This window comes from Clarias gariepinus, chromosome 2 (genome assembly GCF_024256425.1).
Source record: "Clarias gariepinus isolate MV-2021 ecotype Netherlands chromosome 2, CGAR_prim_01v2, whole genome shotgun sequence".
In the NCBI taxonomy this organism is placed as follows: domain Eukaryota; kingdom Metazoa; phylum Chordata; class Actinopteri; order Siluriformes; family Clariidae; genus Clarias; species Clarias gariepinus.
In genome coordinates, this window is record NC_071101.1 from 19,713,276 (window position 1) to 19,732,240 (window position 18,965).

Sequence of the window (18,965 nt, forward strand, 5' to 3'; positions counted from 1 at the left end):
CCTGACTAGCCCAGGGGCAAAATCTAGGTAGGATGGGGAGACTGACAGATCTCCAATCCTCTCAGAGAGGTAACAGCCATTAGAAAAACCATCTTAAAGGTCAGAAACCTAAGGCACTGACTCTAGTGATTAAAAAAAAAAGGGGTGTCAATTGGCTCTTCGAGCATGATAGATAAAACCCACAAAATAGACCGTGTCACAGTAACCCCACCAATCAGGACGTGGCAGGCTGAAATAGCAGTTACGTACGTCCTGAGGGTACCAGGGCACAAGCCCGAGAACAATTTTTCCTGCAGAGACTCCAGCACTGAAATAATTCGACAGTGGACTGGGTCTACCTGCTTCGTCATGCACCAACTTTCAAATACATTCCATTTGAGGGCATAAGCTCTTCTAGGGGAGGGAGCCCTAGCACTTAGAATAGTCTTAATTATGCTGGCTGAAAGACCAGCTTGACTTAGTTGGTCCCGTTCAGGGACTGAACGTGAAGGTTCCAAAACTCGGGCCGGGGATGAAATATCATCCCCTGAGACAGAAGATCCCACCTCATTGGAATCACCCATAGTGAGCCGTTGAAGAGGGATACTAGATCCGAGAACCACACTCTGGTCAGCCAACAGGGTGCTAGCGATAAGAGGCGCAAACACTGTTGATGGACCCTTGCCAAGACTCCCGGGAGCAGAGCTATCAGGAAAAGCACATAAAGGCGTAACCAGGGCCATGTACGGGCCACAGCGTTCAGACCCGGGGTAGCTGGAAGAGTCAGAGAGTAGTAAAGGGGACATTTGCTGATCTTGCAAGGCAAAGAGGTCCACCTCTTCTACCTGAAATCTCTCTCAGATTGACTGACTATTTTGGGGTGGGGTTTCCATTCTCCGTGTGTCAGAGATTGACTGGACAGAACAACATAAGGGATATCTCAATTAAAACTCTGCCATATCGGTGAGTTAAACACATTCTTATTTTGCTGGTTTAAACACACACGCATACACAACAAGGTCAGTGAAGACAAAAGATCTGAGGAATGTTTCAGGTTCACTCCTATTTATAACCTGCAGGTGCGTCTCATCAGATGACGTCACCCGACCGAGGTTATATAAGCCAAAATTTGGCGTGTTTGATACACACATGCCTTACAACCGGCAACATGACAAGATGTTTCCCATAGCGTTTTCACGCAGCATTGAGAGTAGCCTTTGAAAGGGAACTGTACACTACCTGTACTGTACTATCTTAATTTAAGATATTTCTTTAAAGTATATGTTTTGTTGTTTATTGTTTGTAGTGTTGAAGTGAAGGTGGACAACTGGAAGTTAAAACTGGCAAATAAAAATGTTACCTAGAGTACTAAGATTGGTAATAAAGGGTTAACTGTCTTGTATAAAAAAATTATGATTAAACATATGTTTAACAATACATTAATTTAACATATTGTAATGTCCAAACAAAACAATGGGCACTGAGCATCTGAATCCAGACTAAGCTCAAAAGGAATGAAGAGGTTAGTGGATACATGAACAGTGACTTCAAAAGAAATTAAAGCTGGAAAAAAAACTTATGCAAATATTAAAATGATAAGTTATGCTATTACTCATGGAAAACTTTGTGTACTTATAAATGTACTGCATTTGGAAGTCAGATTAGTTTGTATTTTAATGCTTTCAATAGTCCTTAAGAAAGCACAGTAATACCAAAAATCTGATATTGGGTTACATAATATATTTCCAGATAGGCTCTGTCTACTGCAGCAATACAATGCATGATGTACAGTACCACTAACTGTTAAAAGACTGATAACAGTGTTGAGCTCTGTGAAGGTAAAAGAAGACCATTTACTGTACATGACGACTGCTCCGAAATTCAAACAGTAACACATGATAAACCTTAGAAACATACTTGTGTAAGCTGAAAGACTAATTGCTTCTCCTTCTGTTATATTATCTGCAGCAACAGCAGATATGAGGAAGGTGTAACTGACTCCAGGATTGAGATCAGTAAAGTTAAAGAAAGTGTTGGAGGTTGTTAAACTCAAAGTGATGCTGCCAACGCTCCACTGAACTTTAAAGAAAGATCTTTTTCCTATCGGTTCAGTCCAGTTCAGAAACAATGAGCTTGTTGTAATTTCAGTCACACTGAGGTCACTTGCAACATCAGGATCTGTGAGTACAGGTTAGAGACCATTACAAACAGCTAATAACAAATCTCATGCATTCAGTCATCTTCAGTAAACTTCAGTAATGTCATAATGTTCAGGGTCATGGTAAATTCAAATTCTGAAACAGTTAACATCATGTAACACTAACTGTTGCACCACCATGCAGCAATAATAGAATTACTTATTATATTCTGCCAGTATTTCCAACATATGTCTTACTTGTGTAGGCAGATATGGAGTTGTAAATTCCTTCAGTTTTATTATCTCCAGCAACTGCAAACACTCTGAACGTGTACTGCACTCCAGGAGTCAGATCAGTTATGTTTATCATGGTGCTTTCAGCAGTGTTATTGATTGTTGTATTGTTATTCTCATATTGGATTACATAATAAGAGATTTTCCCCGTTGACTGAGGCCAGGACAGTAATATAGAGGAGGTTGTAACATTAACTGCTGTAAGATTGCTAACAGTGTCAGGCTCTGTGAAGGCAAAAAAAAAATCCATTAACATTAACTTTGTTTAGAAATTCCTTTTGTCATCCAATTAGAAGACAATTCTCTGAAACATACTTGTATAAGCTGAAAGACCAATCACTTCTCCTTCTGTTATATTATCTGCAGCAACAGCAGATATGAGGAAGGTGTAACTGACTCCAGGATTGAGATCAGTAATGTTAAAGGAAGTGTTTGAGGTTGTTAAACTCAAAGTGATGTTGCCATCGCTCCACTGTACTTTAAAGAAAGATCTTTTTCCTATCGGTTCAGTCCAGTTCAGAAACAATGAGGTTGTTGTAATTTCAATCACACTGAGGTCACTTGTCAAGTCAGGCTCTGTGAATACAGGTTATATTACAAACAGCTAATAAAAAAATCATGCATTCAGATATCTTCAAAAAGCACGTTATGTTTAGGGTCGTGGTGGATCCAAATTCTATGCTGAGAAACATGATTGCAAAATGAAAATACATTTTAGATGGCATGCCGGTATACTGTATGGCACCATGCATACACACACACACACAAAAAAACACACACACGCAGTGTTACCGGGGTGTTATGCGCTAAAATGCCCCCCTGCCATGGATTTGCTATCAAATATTTTATTAGAATATAAATTCATAGGTTAATGGTTTACAAATTACAAATTACATGAGACAATAAAATAAAATAAGCAATATGAAAATAAATATGTTGTATAAAAAAAATATATATTTTTTTCATATACTGTACAACATGTATACTTTTGGATTGTTTATTTTATAATAAAAATAGTTTACTCTAATTTTTCATCATAAACAATATTTATTTTTATTATATAGCCTATAAATGCTCATTTGTACAGTGAGAGAAAAAAAAAACTTTAGATTGATGTGCGCATGGCCAGTAGAGCTCAAGCTGTATTCCTCATAGCCTTAACTGTATTAAACCCATAATCAAAATCAAATTAAAATTATTTAAAGAATATAGTACCACAAGCTGTTCATAAAATTTTTAATGTAATTTTAATATTTTTGGAATACTATTAACATTGTATTGGTTAAACAAGACCAAATAAAGTTACAGAATTAGTCATTCAGAATGTTGTAATATCAGTCACACTGAGGTCACTTGCAACATCAGGCTCTGTGAGTACAGAGTAGAGACCATCACAAACAGCAAATTACAAATTTCATGCATTCAGACAACTTTAAAGAGCATGTTATGTTCAGAGTTGTGGTTAATACAAAGTCTATGCTAAGAGAAACAAAATAAAAATATACCATCTAGATGGCATGCTAGTGTACTGTATGGCACGATGAACACATACACACACGCACACATGCGCACACACATAGACAATTACGATTAATCAGTCAACCCACACAAATTACTTTGGAAGGAAACGGGAAAACCTGGTAATGACCATGCAGATACATGGAGAACGTGCATAGAGGAGAAACTTCACAAAGACAGCAAACTAAACACTGCATGGAACTGTGAGCATCATGTAACTCTATCCTCTGCACCCTCATGGAGCTCCAGTAGCAAATTACTTAAGATATTCATTTATTACTTCTAACATGTCTTACTTGTATAGGCAGATATGCAGCTGTAATTTCCGTTTGTTTTTTTATCTCCAGCAACTGCAAACACTCTGAACGTGTACTGCACTCCAGGAGTCAGATCAGTTATGTTTATCATGGTGCTTTCAGCAGTGTTATTGATTGTTGTATTGTTATTCTCATATTGGATTACATAATAAGAGATTTTCCCCATTGACTGAGTCCAGGACAGTAATATAGAGGAGGTTGTAACATTAACTACTGTAAGATTGCTAACAGTGTCAGGCTCTGTGAAGGCAAAAAAAAAATCCATTAACATTAACTTTGTTTAGAAATTCCTTTTGTCATCCAATTAGAAGACAATTCTCTGAAACATACTTGTATAAGCTGAAAGACCAATCGTTTTTCCTTCTGTTATATTATCTGCAGCAACAGCAGATATGAGGAAGGTGTAACTGACTCCAGGATTGAGATCAGTAATGTTAAAGGAAGTGTTTAAGGTTGTTGAATTTAAAGTGATGCTCTCATTGCTCCACTGTACTTTAAAGAAAGATCTTTTTCCTATTGGTTCAGTCCAGTTCAGAAACAATGAGCTTATTGTAATTTCAGTCACACTGAGGTCACGTGCAACATCAGGCTCTGTGAGTACAAGTTAGAGAGCGCAGTGTTAAGAAAATACATTAATCTACATGAAACAAACATTATTAATTTGCTTTATTTGCTTAATACAGGTGTTAAAACATTGAGCTTTGTGAAAACAGGTTTGAATAAATAATGATATAGTTTAAACATAATGACCGGCAATTGAAAATGTTGTCTAGATTAATAGGATTTGCCATAGTGTGTTACCTGTTTAGTATAAAAATTGTATGATTAGAGGTACTATGGTGAACAATGCAAAAGTTTAACTGTAACGATGCGGGTCTCAAGAGGGGCAGAGCCACCCAAAAATGCTTTGCACTGTTTGGAACGTCCTAAACAGGCAAAGGCGCGGCCATTTATAGACACGTGGTTGCCAGGCAACGCCGCAATCAGCCTAGAAAGACCGCACCTAGCGGCATGTCTATATAAGGGTCCTGATACCTCCGCACTTCGTGCGATCATTTAGGTAGCACCGGTAAGGTATTAGGGCCAAAGACAAAGAAAAGACAAGCGCGCAAAGAAACAGACAGAGGTAAAGCCCCAGCCTCTGCCCCCTTAAGACGCCGGGGAGAGAGAGAGAGAGAGAGAGAAAGAGGGCGTCACACAGCTGTGTAGTGTGCACTCTCAGGTTAAGTATTAAGTTTGCATAAAAAACACAACCACTCTCTCTTAATAAATCCTCGGTAAGGGCAAACACCCCGAGAGGATAAAGTTCATGTTTTGTTTTCCAGAGCACCGTCCGTCCTCACGTAGACAGCGAAGCTCTGTTTATTTTGTGTTATTAGTTTTCATTTGTTTCCTTTTGAGTTCTCTTAATTAATAATCCCACGCCATCTCCAAACAGGAAGGTCTTCCCGTGCGCATCACAAGCACTCTCACAGCCTCCTATTTCGCTGTTCCCCTCTAAAGTCCTGCATCAGGGCTCTTGCCATTAAAAACATCTCGTGGTGCGGCTCTCTATACCACACGACGTAACAGAAACATATCTAAAATGCCAAAAATAATAGCATTACCTTTGAGCATTTGTATTCTCACTAAGAAAAAAAAATTGTTAATGGCTACTGTCATTGCATGCGCCTGTGATGGGCATGCGCCCAAATCTAATATCGCTCTTTGCTTACTCTAAAGCTCACTAGCTAGGCGGCCTCCCCTTCTGCTCCCCTAGGTGTGCAACTGGATCTTACTAAAAGGTGTAAGTGCGATGTATGCACTACAACGTGGAAGAGCGGCATGCACACGGGGCAATAGAACAAGCCTCAGGGACTTCAAAAAGGTGAGTACGCCTTTAATCTCCGCCACAAGGACAGTCACGACCTCACCGCCGGAGCTCCTGTGGCTCTTCAGCTCTCACATGGAGTCAGATATCGTGACCTTTTCCTCCACGGCAGCAGGGCCACAAGGAGGTACATGTCACTGTCCCTGTTCCCGCTGGATGTCAAAGAGGACTCCTGTCTGAGGCCACGCCCACAGAGAGAGCTGGGCGGGGCCAGTCCGGCTGTCCGCCGAGAGGAGAGTCAGCGCAAGCGAACTGTGCAGAAGCATCTGTCCACGCGGGCCCACGCTGGCACTTTGCCCAATGCTCAGACCTGCACGTGCACAACATTCCTTCCCTTTCTTTCCATCCTCCCTCCTTTTAACCCTTTCCTGTTCTATTTATTATTAATTACCCTTTTTTCCCCATGAGCCCTCGCCTCGTATCCTGCCTGTGCAACAAAGGGTCGAACCTGTTACAATACATAAACTTGAAACTAAAAAACTATGAAAATAGAGAAACTTCTACCCACTTTCTGCCAACCCTTCCATAACCTGGTTATGTTTTTACTCATGGCATAAATGGGCTTCAAGTTAATATTTACACACTAAACTGGTTAGAGACCATTACAAACAGCTAAAAACAAATTTCATTATTTCACATCTTCAATAAGCATGTTATATTCAGAGTCGTGGTGGATCCAAAGTCTATACTGAGAAAACAAGTACAAGATGGAAATACACTTTAGATAGAATGCAAGTATATTGTTGGCCACCATGCACACACATATTCACAGAGGCAATTAAGTTTAGCCAGTCAACCCACACAAATGGTTTTTGGAGGTTGGAAGAAACAGGGAAACCTGGATGCCATGCAGATACACGGAGAACATGCATACAGTAAAAACTCCACAAATACAGTAACCAAAACACAGCTATCTGCTGCACCACCATGCCGCCATAATAGCAAATCTTTTTACGATATTGAGCTTTTACTTTTTAACTTATGTCTTACTTGTGTGGGCAGATATGGAGTTGTAAATTCCTTCAGTTTTATTATCTCCAGCAACTGCAAACACTCTGAACGTGTACTGCACTCCAGGAGTCAGATCAGTTATGTTAATCATGGTGCTTTCTGCCGTGTTATTGATTGTTGTATTGTTATTCTCATATTGGATTACATAATAAGAGATTTTCCCCATTGACTGAGTCCAGAACAGTAATATAGAGGAGGTTGTAACATTAACTACTGTAAGATTGCTAACAGTGTCAGTCTCTGTGAAGGCAAAAGAAATCAATTAACATTAACTCTTTTCAGAAAACCTGTTTACCATCCAGTGAGAAGACAAAACATATTCTCTGAAACATACTTGTATAAGCTGAAAGACCAATCACTTCTCCTTCTGTTATATTATCTGCAGCAACAGCAGATATGAGGAAGGTGTAATTGACTCCAGGATTGAGATCAGTAATGTTAAAGGAAGTGTTTGAGGTTGTTGAATTTAAAGTGATGCTCTCATTGCTCCACTGTACTTTAAAGAAAGATCTTTTTCCTATTGGTTCAGTCCAGTTCAGAAACAATGAGCTTATTGTAATTTCAGTCACACTGAGGTTACTTGCCAAGTCAGGCTCTGTAAGTACAGGTTAGAGACCATTACAAACAGCTAATAAACAAATTTCATGCATTCAGATATCTTCAAAAAGCATGTTATGTTCAGAGTCGTGGTGGATCAACAGTCTATGCTGAAGAACATGAGTACAAGGTGAAAATACATTTTAGATAGCATGCCAATAAACTATATGGCATTATGCATATACACACACACAAACACAAAAACACACACAGAGGCAATTAATAATAGCCAGTCACGGCACAAGCATGACTGTGGGAGGTTTGAGGAAACAGGGGAAACCTGGAAGTAACCATGCAGATTCATAGAGAACATGCATACAGTAGAAACTCCACAAAAACAGCAACCTGAACACAGCATGGAACTGTGACGATCATGTAACAATACCTACTGCACCATGCAGCTCTGATAGCAAATTACATATGACATTCAGCTCTTACTTCTAACATGTCTTACTTGTGTAGGCAGATATGCAGCTGTAATTTCCTTCAGTTTTATTATCTCCAGCAACCGCAAACACTCTGAACGTGTACTGCACTCCAGGAGTCAGATCAGTTATGTTAATCATGGTGCTTTCTGCAGTGTTAGTGATTGTTGTATTGTTATTCTCATATTGGATTACATAATGAAAGATTTTCCCCATTGACTGAGTCCAGGACAGTAATATAGAGGAGGTTGTAACATTAACTACTGTAAGATTGCTAACAGTGTCAGGCTCTGTGAAGGCAAAAGAAATCCATTAACGTTAACTTTGTTCAGAAATTACTTTTGTCATCCAATGATAAGAAAATTCTCTAAAACATACTTGTATAAGCTGAAAGATCAATCATTTCTCCTTCTGTTATATTATCTGCAGCAACAGCAGATATGAGGAAGGTGTAACTGACTCCAGGATTGAGATCAGTAATGTTAAAGGAAGTGTTTGAGGTTGTTGAATTCAAAGTGATGCTGCCATTGCTCCACTGTACTTTAAAGAAAGATCTTTTTCCTATCGGTTCAGTCCAGTTCAGAAACAATGAGGTTGTTGTAATTTCAATCACACTGAGGTCACTTGTCAAGTCAGGTCCTGTGAGTACAGGTTATATTACAAACAGCTAATTAAAAAATCATGCATTCAGATATCTTCAAAAAGCATGTTATGTTTAGGGTCGCGGTGGATCCAAATTCTATGCTGAGAAACATGATTGCAAGATGAAAATACATTTTAGATGGCATGCCAGTAAACTGTATGGCACCTAGCATACACACACACACACACACACACAGGCAATTCATAATAGCCACTTGTAACTTCAGACACACTGAGATCACTTGCAACAACAGGTTCTGTGATTACAAGAGTGTTATGAAAACACATTAATCTAAATGAAACAAGCATATAATATTTACCCACTAATTTGATATTATCTGTTATAATATCAGGCTGTGTAAGTACAGATTCAACTACATCATAATAATAATTTCACCTCTCACTTACCTTACGAACATTTAGCTCCAAAGGAATAAATTCTATAAAATTTCCCTAAAAATGAATGGAAATCTTTCATAATTTTAGTACCTCAAGTTCAATGTTTTCAAAGTCAAACCAGGATGTATGAAGAAATGTCTCATTTAAACTGATTGACATTTATAGAAGACATCAAGCAGTGAGGAGTCTCTAAGCTGCAGTAAAACATTAAAACATTGCAAACGTTTTAAAGAAGACTGTACTTCCATGAATGGACGTCGCGGCTGAGGTGGCTTAGAGCCCACTGCAGTCATTCCCATCAATATCTAGGAAGTAGAACTATCTCAGTGAAAAAGCATATTTTATCCCTAAAGGTGTTCTACAGTATTTTTGAAGGAAAATGCACAACCTTATTGTGCCACTTGTACATTACATGAACTTGGCTGGGAGTTACTGCCACATCCCTGTACAGTCCTGAGCTGACTACAAGCCATTTCCCCATATTTGGATTAATAAAGGAATTCCTGGGGGGCCAGCATTTCAAATGTAAACAGGCCGTCCAATCATGGTTCTGACATACTGAGAAAACTTTCTACCTTGCTGGTATCCAAGCACCAGCGTTTTACTTGTGCTTGATGGTGTCCTCGGGTAAGTGCATTAGTGTAGCAGGGGATTGCATAGAGAAATGTAGTTTTTTTTACTCTTATAATAGTGTCTTCTTATTCTGCTGATGGGCGCGTACCATTGACATTCTACGGAGCGCGGTAAAGGCTGAAAATGATATTGGTAGCATTTTTTAATCCCTGAAACGGAAACAGAGAATTTCACGCACCTTAAAAACGAAACTCATCATAATATGCTTTTTTATCACTGGTATACACTACCCATGATTTATTCATGCTATTTTTACAAATGGATTTTTTTATATTCAATATAAACAAAATATCCTGCATTATTATCATTATTATTATTAATGTCTTGAGCACGTTTACTGCATTTTCACAGGGGTAAGGCTAAAAAAATGCATCCCGATGAGTAGCTAATGTTCTTTATAATGTAATGTAACGTGTCTTTGGAAAATTTTTAATAATGGCTAGGTTGTCGCTTTATATAAATACATTATAGAAATGTATCAGTAGGATTTAAACTAACATATTTCACAATTAAAATAATTTTTTATGTTTATATCTACATTACTTTACTTACTGAAATTAAAATGGCAAATGACGACAAGTTTAAAGGGGTCATACAGCACTACATGCACTATTTTAAGCTGTTTGGACTGAACTGTGTGTTAGGAGAGTGCGTACACAACCACTCTACGATGATAAAGAGCCACGCAGTGGTTTTCTTTCCGTTTATTACAGTAACATCCCCCTTCTGAAATCAGGCCAATCACAAATGCCTGTCGATGTGACGCCAAACCGACAGAGGCCGCTCCTACACAAGTTGATTGACACTGGTGTTTTAGCAAAGACCCGCCCCGAGTGAGAAGAAGCTGTCGGCCATTGTTTTTCGCCGCTGGAGCAAAATGTTGCCTAAGCGAGTGTTGTGTACAGTTGTTGGGTGTAATCAGCAGAGGTCATGAGCATTTAAATTAGCATGTACTGAAACAGGTTGCTGAGAACAGAGCTAGTTTTTACCAGGTAAAAGTAGTGTTTTTTTTACACAATCCTTTTAAATTTTTAATTAACGTATAATACAAACTTTTTTATTAGGACCCTAAAGATCATATTAACATTTAATGAAAAATATGATGTGTAGGACCTTTAAATCCTGAAATTTGCGGTTTCAGCAACAGGCATTTTTGTAATTATCTACCAATCAGTTCATTAGTTCTATTGTTGCCAGGCAGAACTCCCTAAATAGCCAATCACATCAAAGGGAAACCAATTAGAGTGAGCTATTTTAAAGTGCCACTATTATGCTTTATCAAATATTTTCTTTCATGCAGTGTCATGTTGCTGTATGTGAACATGAACTATCTGCACTACTTGTGACGCTGACAGTGCATGATAAATGAAGATTTTGTCTATTAAAAAAGAATCGGCTCACATTCGCCTAAATGAGTCGTTAGCAAATCTATTTTTGCTCTGTTACGGATCCACGTCCACGTGGTCCAATGTTACATCCACGTGAGGATCCAAGATGGCGGCGCGGCGCTCCGGAGCCAAAATGGTGCTACGTTGTTTACATTTTGTGTGTAGCGCGTTTATTTTACTCTGTGTATGGATATCGCCGCGACTGGTATCCGTACATACAACAGACACACACTTTTCTACCTAAATAACCCGGGTAACGACATCCACGATGAGCTGCGGGAAAAGCTACGCGACCTCGGCTTGCTGCGTGAACTAGGCCTCAAAGCCTCCGAATTGCCTGAGGCCGGCGGCTGGAAAAGGGGACATCGGAAGCGGTGCGCGAGGAAGCACGGCAAGCAGGCGAAAGTCTGTGCTAGGCTTAAAAACAAACCCTAGCCGGCCGGCTCTCCCGTCCATCATCTTATCCAACGTCTACTCCCTGGACAATAAACTGGACTATATCCGACTCCAGCAGGCTACACGGCGTGAGGTTAAAGACTGCTGTGTCTTTGTTTTCACAGAGACATGGCTCAGCGACAGAGTACCGGACGCCGCTATTCAGCTAGATGGGCTAGCCTCGTTTCGCGCCGACAGAAATGCAGTTCTGTGCGATAAGACTCGCGGTGACGGCTTGTGTGTTTACATCAACACAAAATGGTGCAAGAACTCTGTGCTAGTTTCTAGTTATTGCTCATCACTGGTGGAGTTTGTTAATGTTAGATGCAGACCTTTTTATTTACCACGGGAATTCACCACTGTTTTCAGTTTTGGAGTGTACATTCCACCTAGCGCTAATGCTAAGGAAGCGCTATGGGAACTGTATACAAAGATCAGTGAACTGCAAAATACACACCTGGATGGACTGTTTATAGTTGCTGGAGATTTCAACCATGCAAATCTCAAGTCAGTGCTATGTGGACTTTGCAACGAGAGGGAAAAACACGCTTTATCTTGTTTACACAAACATCCCTGGCGCATATCGGCAGAGCCCCGCCCTCACCTCAGCTACTCAGACCACATCTCTGTTATGCTAATTCCAGCATATAGACCACTCGTCAGGCATTCAAAACCAGTTCTGAAGCAGGTGAAAATCTGGCCAGCAGGAGCCATCTCTGCTCTTCAGGACTGTTTTGAGAACACTGACTGGAACATGTTTAGGGAGGCTGCAACTTACGGCGACTTCACTGACTTGGAGGAGTACACATCATCAGTGACCAGCTACATCAACAAGTGCACCGATGACATCACTGTCTCGAAGAACATCATCTCATGTCCCAATCAGAAACCGTGAATTACTGCCAAAGTGCGTGCACTTCTGAGGACCCGGGACTCTGCCTTCAAAGCGGGAGACAAGGTGGCCCTTAGAAGAGCAAGGGCCGAACTTTCACAGGCCATCTAAGAGGCAAAGCGCGCACACGCCCAGAGAATCCACAACCACTTCACAGACAGCAGCAACACACGGCGCATGTGGCAGGTCTTACAAGCCATTACTCACTACAGGACTACATCACCTGCCTGTGACGGTGACGGCTCCCTCCCAGATGCGCTAAACAACTTCTACGCTCGGTTCGACAGGCAGAACGACGTGGCGGCGAGGAAGACCACCCCTCCTCCTAACGACCAGGTGCTGTGTCTCACTACAGCTGATGTGAGGAAAACTCTACGCAGAGTCAACCCACGTAAAGCTGCTGGACCAGACAACATCCCAGGCAGAGTGCTCAGAGAATGTGCTGAACAGCTGGCAGATGTTCTTAACGACATCTTCGACATCTCTTTGAGCAGCACCGTCGTTCCCACATGCTTCAAGGCCACCACCATCGTTCCCGTGCCCAAGAAGTCTACTGTGTCCTGTCTCAATGACTACCGTCCCATTGCACTTACACCCACCATCATGAAGTGCTTCAAGCGACTCGTCATGAGACACATCAAGACCCTGCTGCCCCCCTCACTGGACCCACTGCAATTTGCATACCGTCCTAACTGCTCAACAGACCTAACCGCCATCTCCTCTACACTCCATCTTGCCCTCACACACTTGAACAAAAAGGACACATACGTTCGAATGCTGTACATAGATTTCAGCTCAGCATTCAATACTATCATGCCCCAACAACTGATCGGGAAGCTGAGCCTGTTGGGCCTGAACACCTCCCTCTGCAACTGGATTCTGGACTTTCTGACCAGAAGGCCTCAGTCAGTACGAAACGGGAACTGCACCTTCAGCACCACCACACTGAGCACTAGGGCCCCACAAGGCTGTGTGCTCAGTCCTCTGCTGTTCACACTGCTGACTCACGACTGTGTAGCAACACACAGTTCGAATCACATTATTAAGTTCGCTGATGACACAACCGTGGTGGGTCTCATTAGCAAGAACGACGAGTCAGCGTACAGAGAGGAACTGCAGAGGCTAACGGACTGGTGTAACGACAACAACCTGTCTCTGAATGTTGACAAGACAAATGAGATGGTTGCTGACTTCAGGAGGACACAAGGTGTCCATTCTCCGCTCAGCATCAACGGCTCCTCTGTGGAGATAGTCAAACACCAAATTCCTGGGTGTCCACCTAAAGAAGGACCTCAGCTGGTCTCTCAACACCAGCTCCCTGTACAAGAAAGCCCAACAGCGTCTCGTCTTTCTGAGAAGACTGAGGAAAGCCACCAGCATTGTGGCTGATCGGACACACCCTTCTCACACACACTTCACACTCCTGCCATCTGGAAAAAGGTACCGAAGCATTCGGGCACACACATCCAGACTGTGCAACAGCTTTTTTCCACAAGTCATCAGTCTTCTCAACAAAAAGGGACTGGACTGATAGAACACACACACACACACACACAAACACTATCACTCAGCTTAACTCAACTACCTCAAAACATTGAGACTGGACTGACTAATCAACACAGGCGCAGACACACTGACCTACACTACCAAACTATCGTACACACCAATCTGTAAATGCTTTACTGTTTATCTCTTCTGCACAATATTCATTACTTTTTGCACTAATTTCTCAATTCTTGCTGTTGTGTTAAGGAATGTTTAGTGTTTCTCCACTACCTCAACACCATACAGTATTTTATGTTCTGTTATGTCGTAGTTGTCGCACTGTCACTAAAACCTGTAGATAGTTACTTAGCTAGTTAGTTTTTGTTAATTTATGTTGTAATTTATGTTAGGGCTATCTGTCTTGTCTCTGCTAGCCAGGCCTGTTAGTTAGCTAGTTTAGTTTTTTCTGTTAATTTATGTTGTAAATTTATGTTGCATATAGCACCTTGGTCCTGGAGGAATGTTGTTTCGTTTCACTGTGTACTAACTGTATTTGGTTGAAGTGACAATAAAGCCTACTTGAACGTCACTCCGTAACATATTTGCATAATGTCCGCCCACGTTCTACGTCGCGAACAACCTGCCCGCAATCTTACAATAAACGTTACCACACTCTTGTCAATGTGACCAAGCATTCTTGCCGGGTTCGCTTAAACACTTTGTAACATAAAAAAACAATAAAAAACGAGGGCACACGAAATCCTTTTTAACTTTTTATTCTCCACCATTCACCAAAACTGAACTCTAACACTTTGCATACACGCGAAAAGTAAGAAAACGGAGGTTGCTGAAAAAATTTGGCTATATAAATAAACTTTACTTACTTACTTACTTAGACTGGTTTAAAGAATTCAGAATTTTGGAGAGCATAATGGCACAGCAGACGTTCTAGAGTTATTGCAGTTCTCTAAAGTTCTATAAAAGAGAAAATACTATAGAACAGTAGTAGTAACACACCTAAGAATAATTATAAGACACGGATATAAGAGCGTTCTCTAAATGCGTTCTGCACACTGCTCTTCTTTAATGCAAATCACAAGTGGGGCATCCATTTTTACTTATACTGCAGTTACAAATGAACTGATGTAACATGTTCACACCTGCACAGCAGTGACTAAGGAGACAGTAGCCTTGAATGGAAAGGGCTCATAAGACAGTGCAGCCAACATGAGTTTTTAATATACTGTAACTGAAATGCAGATAATATTTGAATCACCTTTATAAACAAAATTATAACAAAAATAAAAAAAAAATCTCTCCTATGCTTTCCCCACAGTATGCGTCACATTAATGATGCTGTATGAGCATGTGGAATCCTTTTACAAATACTGCCAGGGAACTTCATACAAGTAAGTGCAATATATACATGAACATCATCATGTAGGTTACACATCATGTAGGACTTACTTGTGAATGTTGAGATCTGAGTTGGTGCTCCTGTAGTTTGTCCATCTGCAGCAACTGCAGTAACACTGAATGTGTAGTTCACTCCAGCAGTTAGACCAGTGACAGTGTAAGACAGATTTGAAGTGTTACTGCTGACATTCACACTGTCACCAGTCCAGTTTATTATAAACAAGGAGCTGTTCCCAGTTGGTTTATTCCAGGTTAGATAAACAGATGATGTGGTATGGTTAGAGATGTTGAGTATGGTGACGACATCTGGGTCTACAGATAAAAAAAAAGCACACACACACACACATACACACACACACACACACACACGATGATTACTGCCACTTGCATTTTAATATCTCAAACACAGTTTCAAGAAATCTGTCTAAATCTGTGTACATAATACTGAAATAATAAATCTCTGCTACAGGATATAAGTGCTAAAACAAAACTAAGGCCCACTTACGAAAAGACACAGACAATATATAATTATAAAGAAAAATATACTACTTTTTTTTTTATTTGTGGATAAAAAATTATGTTGCAGTCAGCAGTACAGGACTTACTTGTAAATGCTGAGATTTGATTTGGTGCTCCTGTAGTTTGTCCATCTACAGCAACTGCAGTAACACTGAATGTGTAGTTCACTCCAGCAGGCAGACCAGTGACAGTGTAAGACAGGTTTGAAGTGTTACTGCTGCTACTCACATTGTCACCAGTCCAGTTTACTATAAACAAGGAGCTGTTCCCAGGTTGCATATTCCAGGTTAGAGACACAGATGATATGGTTTTGCTAGAGACAGTAAGATTAGCAACAACACCTGGCAGACACACAAAACACACACACACACAAAAGCAAACACTGAAACACTGTATATTTAAACTCTGGATAACAACTACTAAACCACTAACACAGAGACACAGAGATAAAATCACACAGAAATAAACCAGAGTTTGCCAATACCAGAGTAGGTTGTCACCTGCATATTGCAGCAATATCAATGCAGCAATTTGATCACAGAGCATTATGAGTAAAGTAAAAGGATTTATAATGGTGTATCAGCATTAAATACATCATACCTGACCCATGTGTCATCGCTATCAAGACTATTAAAAGAGAGTTGCTGAGAATTAAGGGTGTGAAAAATTATCAAAACAAAATCACACTTTCATTCTCATATAATAATAATAATAATAATAATAATAATAATAATTTTATAGCACTCCCTCACGCTCTCATTCCTTTGCAATACTACTTATCCTGCACAATTTTGCAGGAAGCCTGGTGCGTATCTCAAAGGACTTGGCCCACAGGGTACACTATGGACGGAATGCCAATCTGTTACATGGCACAAGCATGCACATACTCAAACACTCACTCACACAATGGACAACTGTTTCTCAATCTCCTGTAATATGGCTCTGCCTGTGCCTTAGCAGGAGATCATGTAAAACAGTAGTAAATAGCCATAGGGGGTAGGACCACCCAGAAACTAGCTGTCTTGCTAATTGTTAGTGTGTCATTTGACAAAATTAATAAAACTTGAGAAATGTTTGATTCAGAATATAGATGCATGCCTAAATCAGAATTAATATATAATATTACACACAAACGCAAAATGTTAAAGAGAGAATTACAGAGAGACAAACCATAATACATTCCTAGTTAAATATATAAAAAAGATCACAGCAACTATTTTGTAATTACAGATTTTTAGATAATGGTCAAAATGATTATATAAAATAGGCAAATAGACAGGAGAAAATTACTGTGTTTACCTCAGGTCTGGAATAGACCTGCAGTATACTTCATACAACAAACATTATATATATTGTATAATGTATTGTATAATGTATTGTATATACAGTATACAATATATATATTGGAAATCGGAAATCCTACAGTATAAACCCTCCTCTCCATCTAGTGAAGAAAGAAAGACAAAGTAAAAAATTACAAACTAAACACTCGTTTATGGGAAGCATGATAGCTTAGTGTACGCACTGTCGCATTCCACCTCCACTGGCCAGGTTCAATTCCCGCCTCTGTGTGCATGGAGTTTGCATGTTGTGCCTGTGCTTGGTGGGTCTTTTTCAGTTACTCCAGTTTCCTCCCATAGCCCACAAGACTTGCAGATTAGGCTAATTGGCTTTCCCCAAATTGCTCGAAATGAGTGTGTGAGTGTGTGTGCCCTGCATTGAATTATCACCCCGTCAAGGATAGGCTCCAGGTCCCCTGCGACCCTGTATACAGGATTACGTATAATAATAAAAGATGAGATGAAATGAGACACTCTTTTATGTATAACTGTTTGTTAGAGCAGGTAGCCCTTACAAAGGAGACCATTTTTTCCATTTTTTTGCATTCCTGTATTTTAATCAATTACTGTACCATATACAGTGAGGTCAATATGTATTTGACCAAATTGTTAAAAAAAAATCATACAAAGTTATTTCCAAATTTTTCTTTTTAGATTCAGTCTCTCACAGTGGAAATGCACCTATGCTAAAAAATTTTAGACCCCTTCATGATTTCTAAGTAAGACAACTTGCAAAATCACAAGGTGATCAAATACTTATTGACTTCACTGTATGTGGTCAGGATTGCGCAATAATCGTTGTTTCTGTGACTAAAAAGGAATATTAATTAATTAATTAATTAATTAATTAATTATGTATGCCCATTTTGTCCATTCCCATATTCCGGTAGCAGTAAAATATACACAATACACAGTAAAGTAATGAAGACATTGGTTCTACATGACTTATCAGAAACCTCGAATGCACTTTGTGACGCCTGAGGCATTCCCCATCGACACACACCTGAAGGACCTTAGAGTAAGCAGCTTTTTGAGTTTTGACCAGTGCTGTGTTGCCACACCAGTCTATACTGCTTCACTTTTATAAATCTTCCTGGGTTTCGCAAAAAATCCATTCACCATGTGAAATTGTGTCCTGCAAAGCAGCTGCGATCGATTAATACCGTATTTTACTGTACCCTACACTCAGAAAATATTCAAGCCACCCCAGACACTTTCATCACTGTGCATTCCTGCAATTTCTGTGAGAATGCAGGCCCATTATAAACTTATTATAAACGGACCAGCCTCCACAGAGCTCGATGTTTTGCTGACGTGGGGCTGGTAGGGAGCGAGCCGGTCCCGGTGGAGCACGACCAATCGCGACCGCCCCGTCAACCGCACCCGGTAGACTACGTCGGAGAGCTGAGCAACGACCGTGCAGGGGCCCACCCAGTGCGACATAAGCTTAGGCGAGAGCCCCCTTTTTCTTCCGGGGGAATAGACCCAAACCTGCTCCCCAGCAGCAAAGTCTCGCCCCCGGCTGTGAGTATCATACAAGCGGCGCTGCTTCACCCCGGCGTTCGCCAAGTGTCTACGCGCCAGCTCGTGGACACGAAACAGTTTGTCTTTTAAGGAACAAAAGTAATCCATTCCCGGCTTCGCGGGTAAATCCACTTGTGGAGGAGG

General features: G+C 40.4%; 1 protein-coding gene across 2 annotated transcripts in view; it reads right to left on the bottom strand.

The window, feature by feature from the left end:
- The window catches only part of LOC128505614 (receptor-type tyrosine-protein phosphatase eta-like), an 81,910-nt gene that overhangs the window by 25,250 nt on the left and 37,695 nt on the right, over positions 1-18,965 (bottom strand). The window contains exons 3-4 of one of the 2 annotated variants that reach the window (XM_053476139.1): positions 16,044-16,298; positions 15,490-15,750 (exon numbers count right to left, since the gene is read on the bottom strand). In XM_053476139.1, the coding sequence (XP_053332114.1) occupies positions 15,490-15,750; positions 16,044-16,298 (516 nt within the window). Of the gene's footprint in view, positions 1-1,896; positions 2,158-2,374; positions 2,502-15,489; positions 15,751-16,043; positions 16,299-18,965 lie in introns of those variants that run through there. The other variant, XM_053476149.1, reaches the window with a different exon arrangement.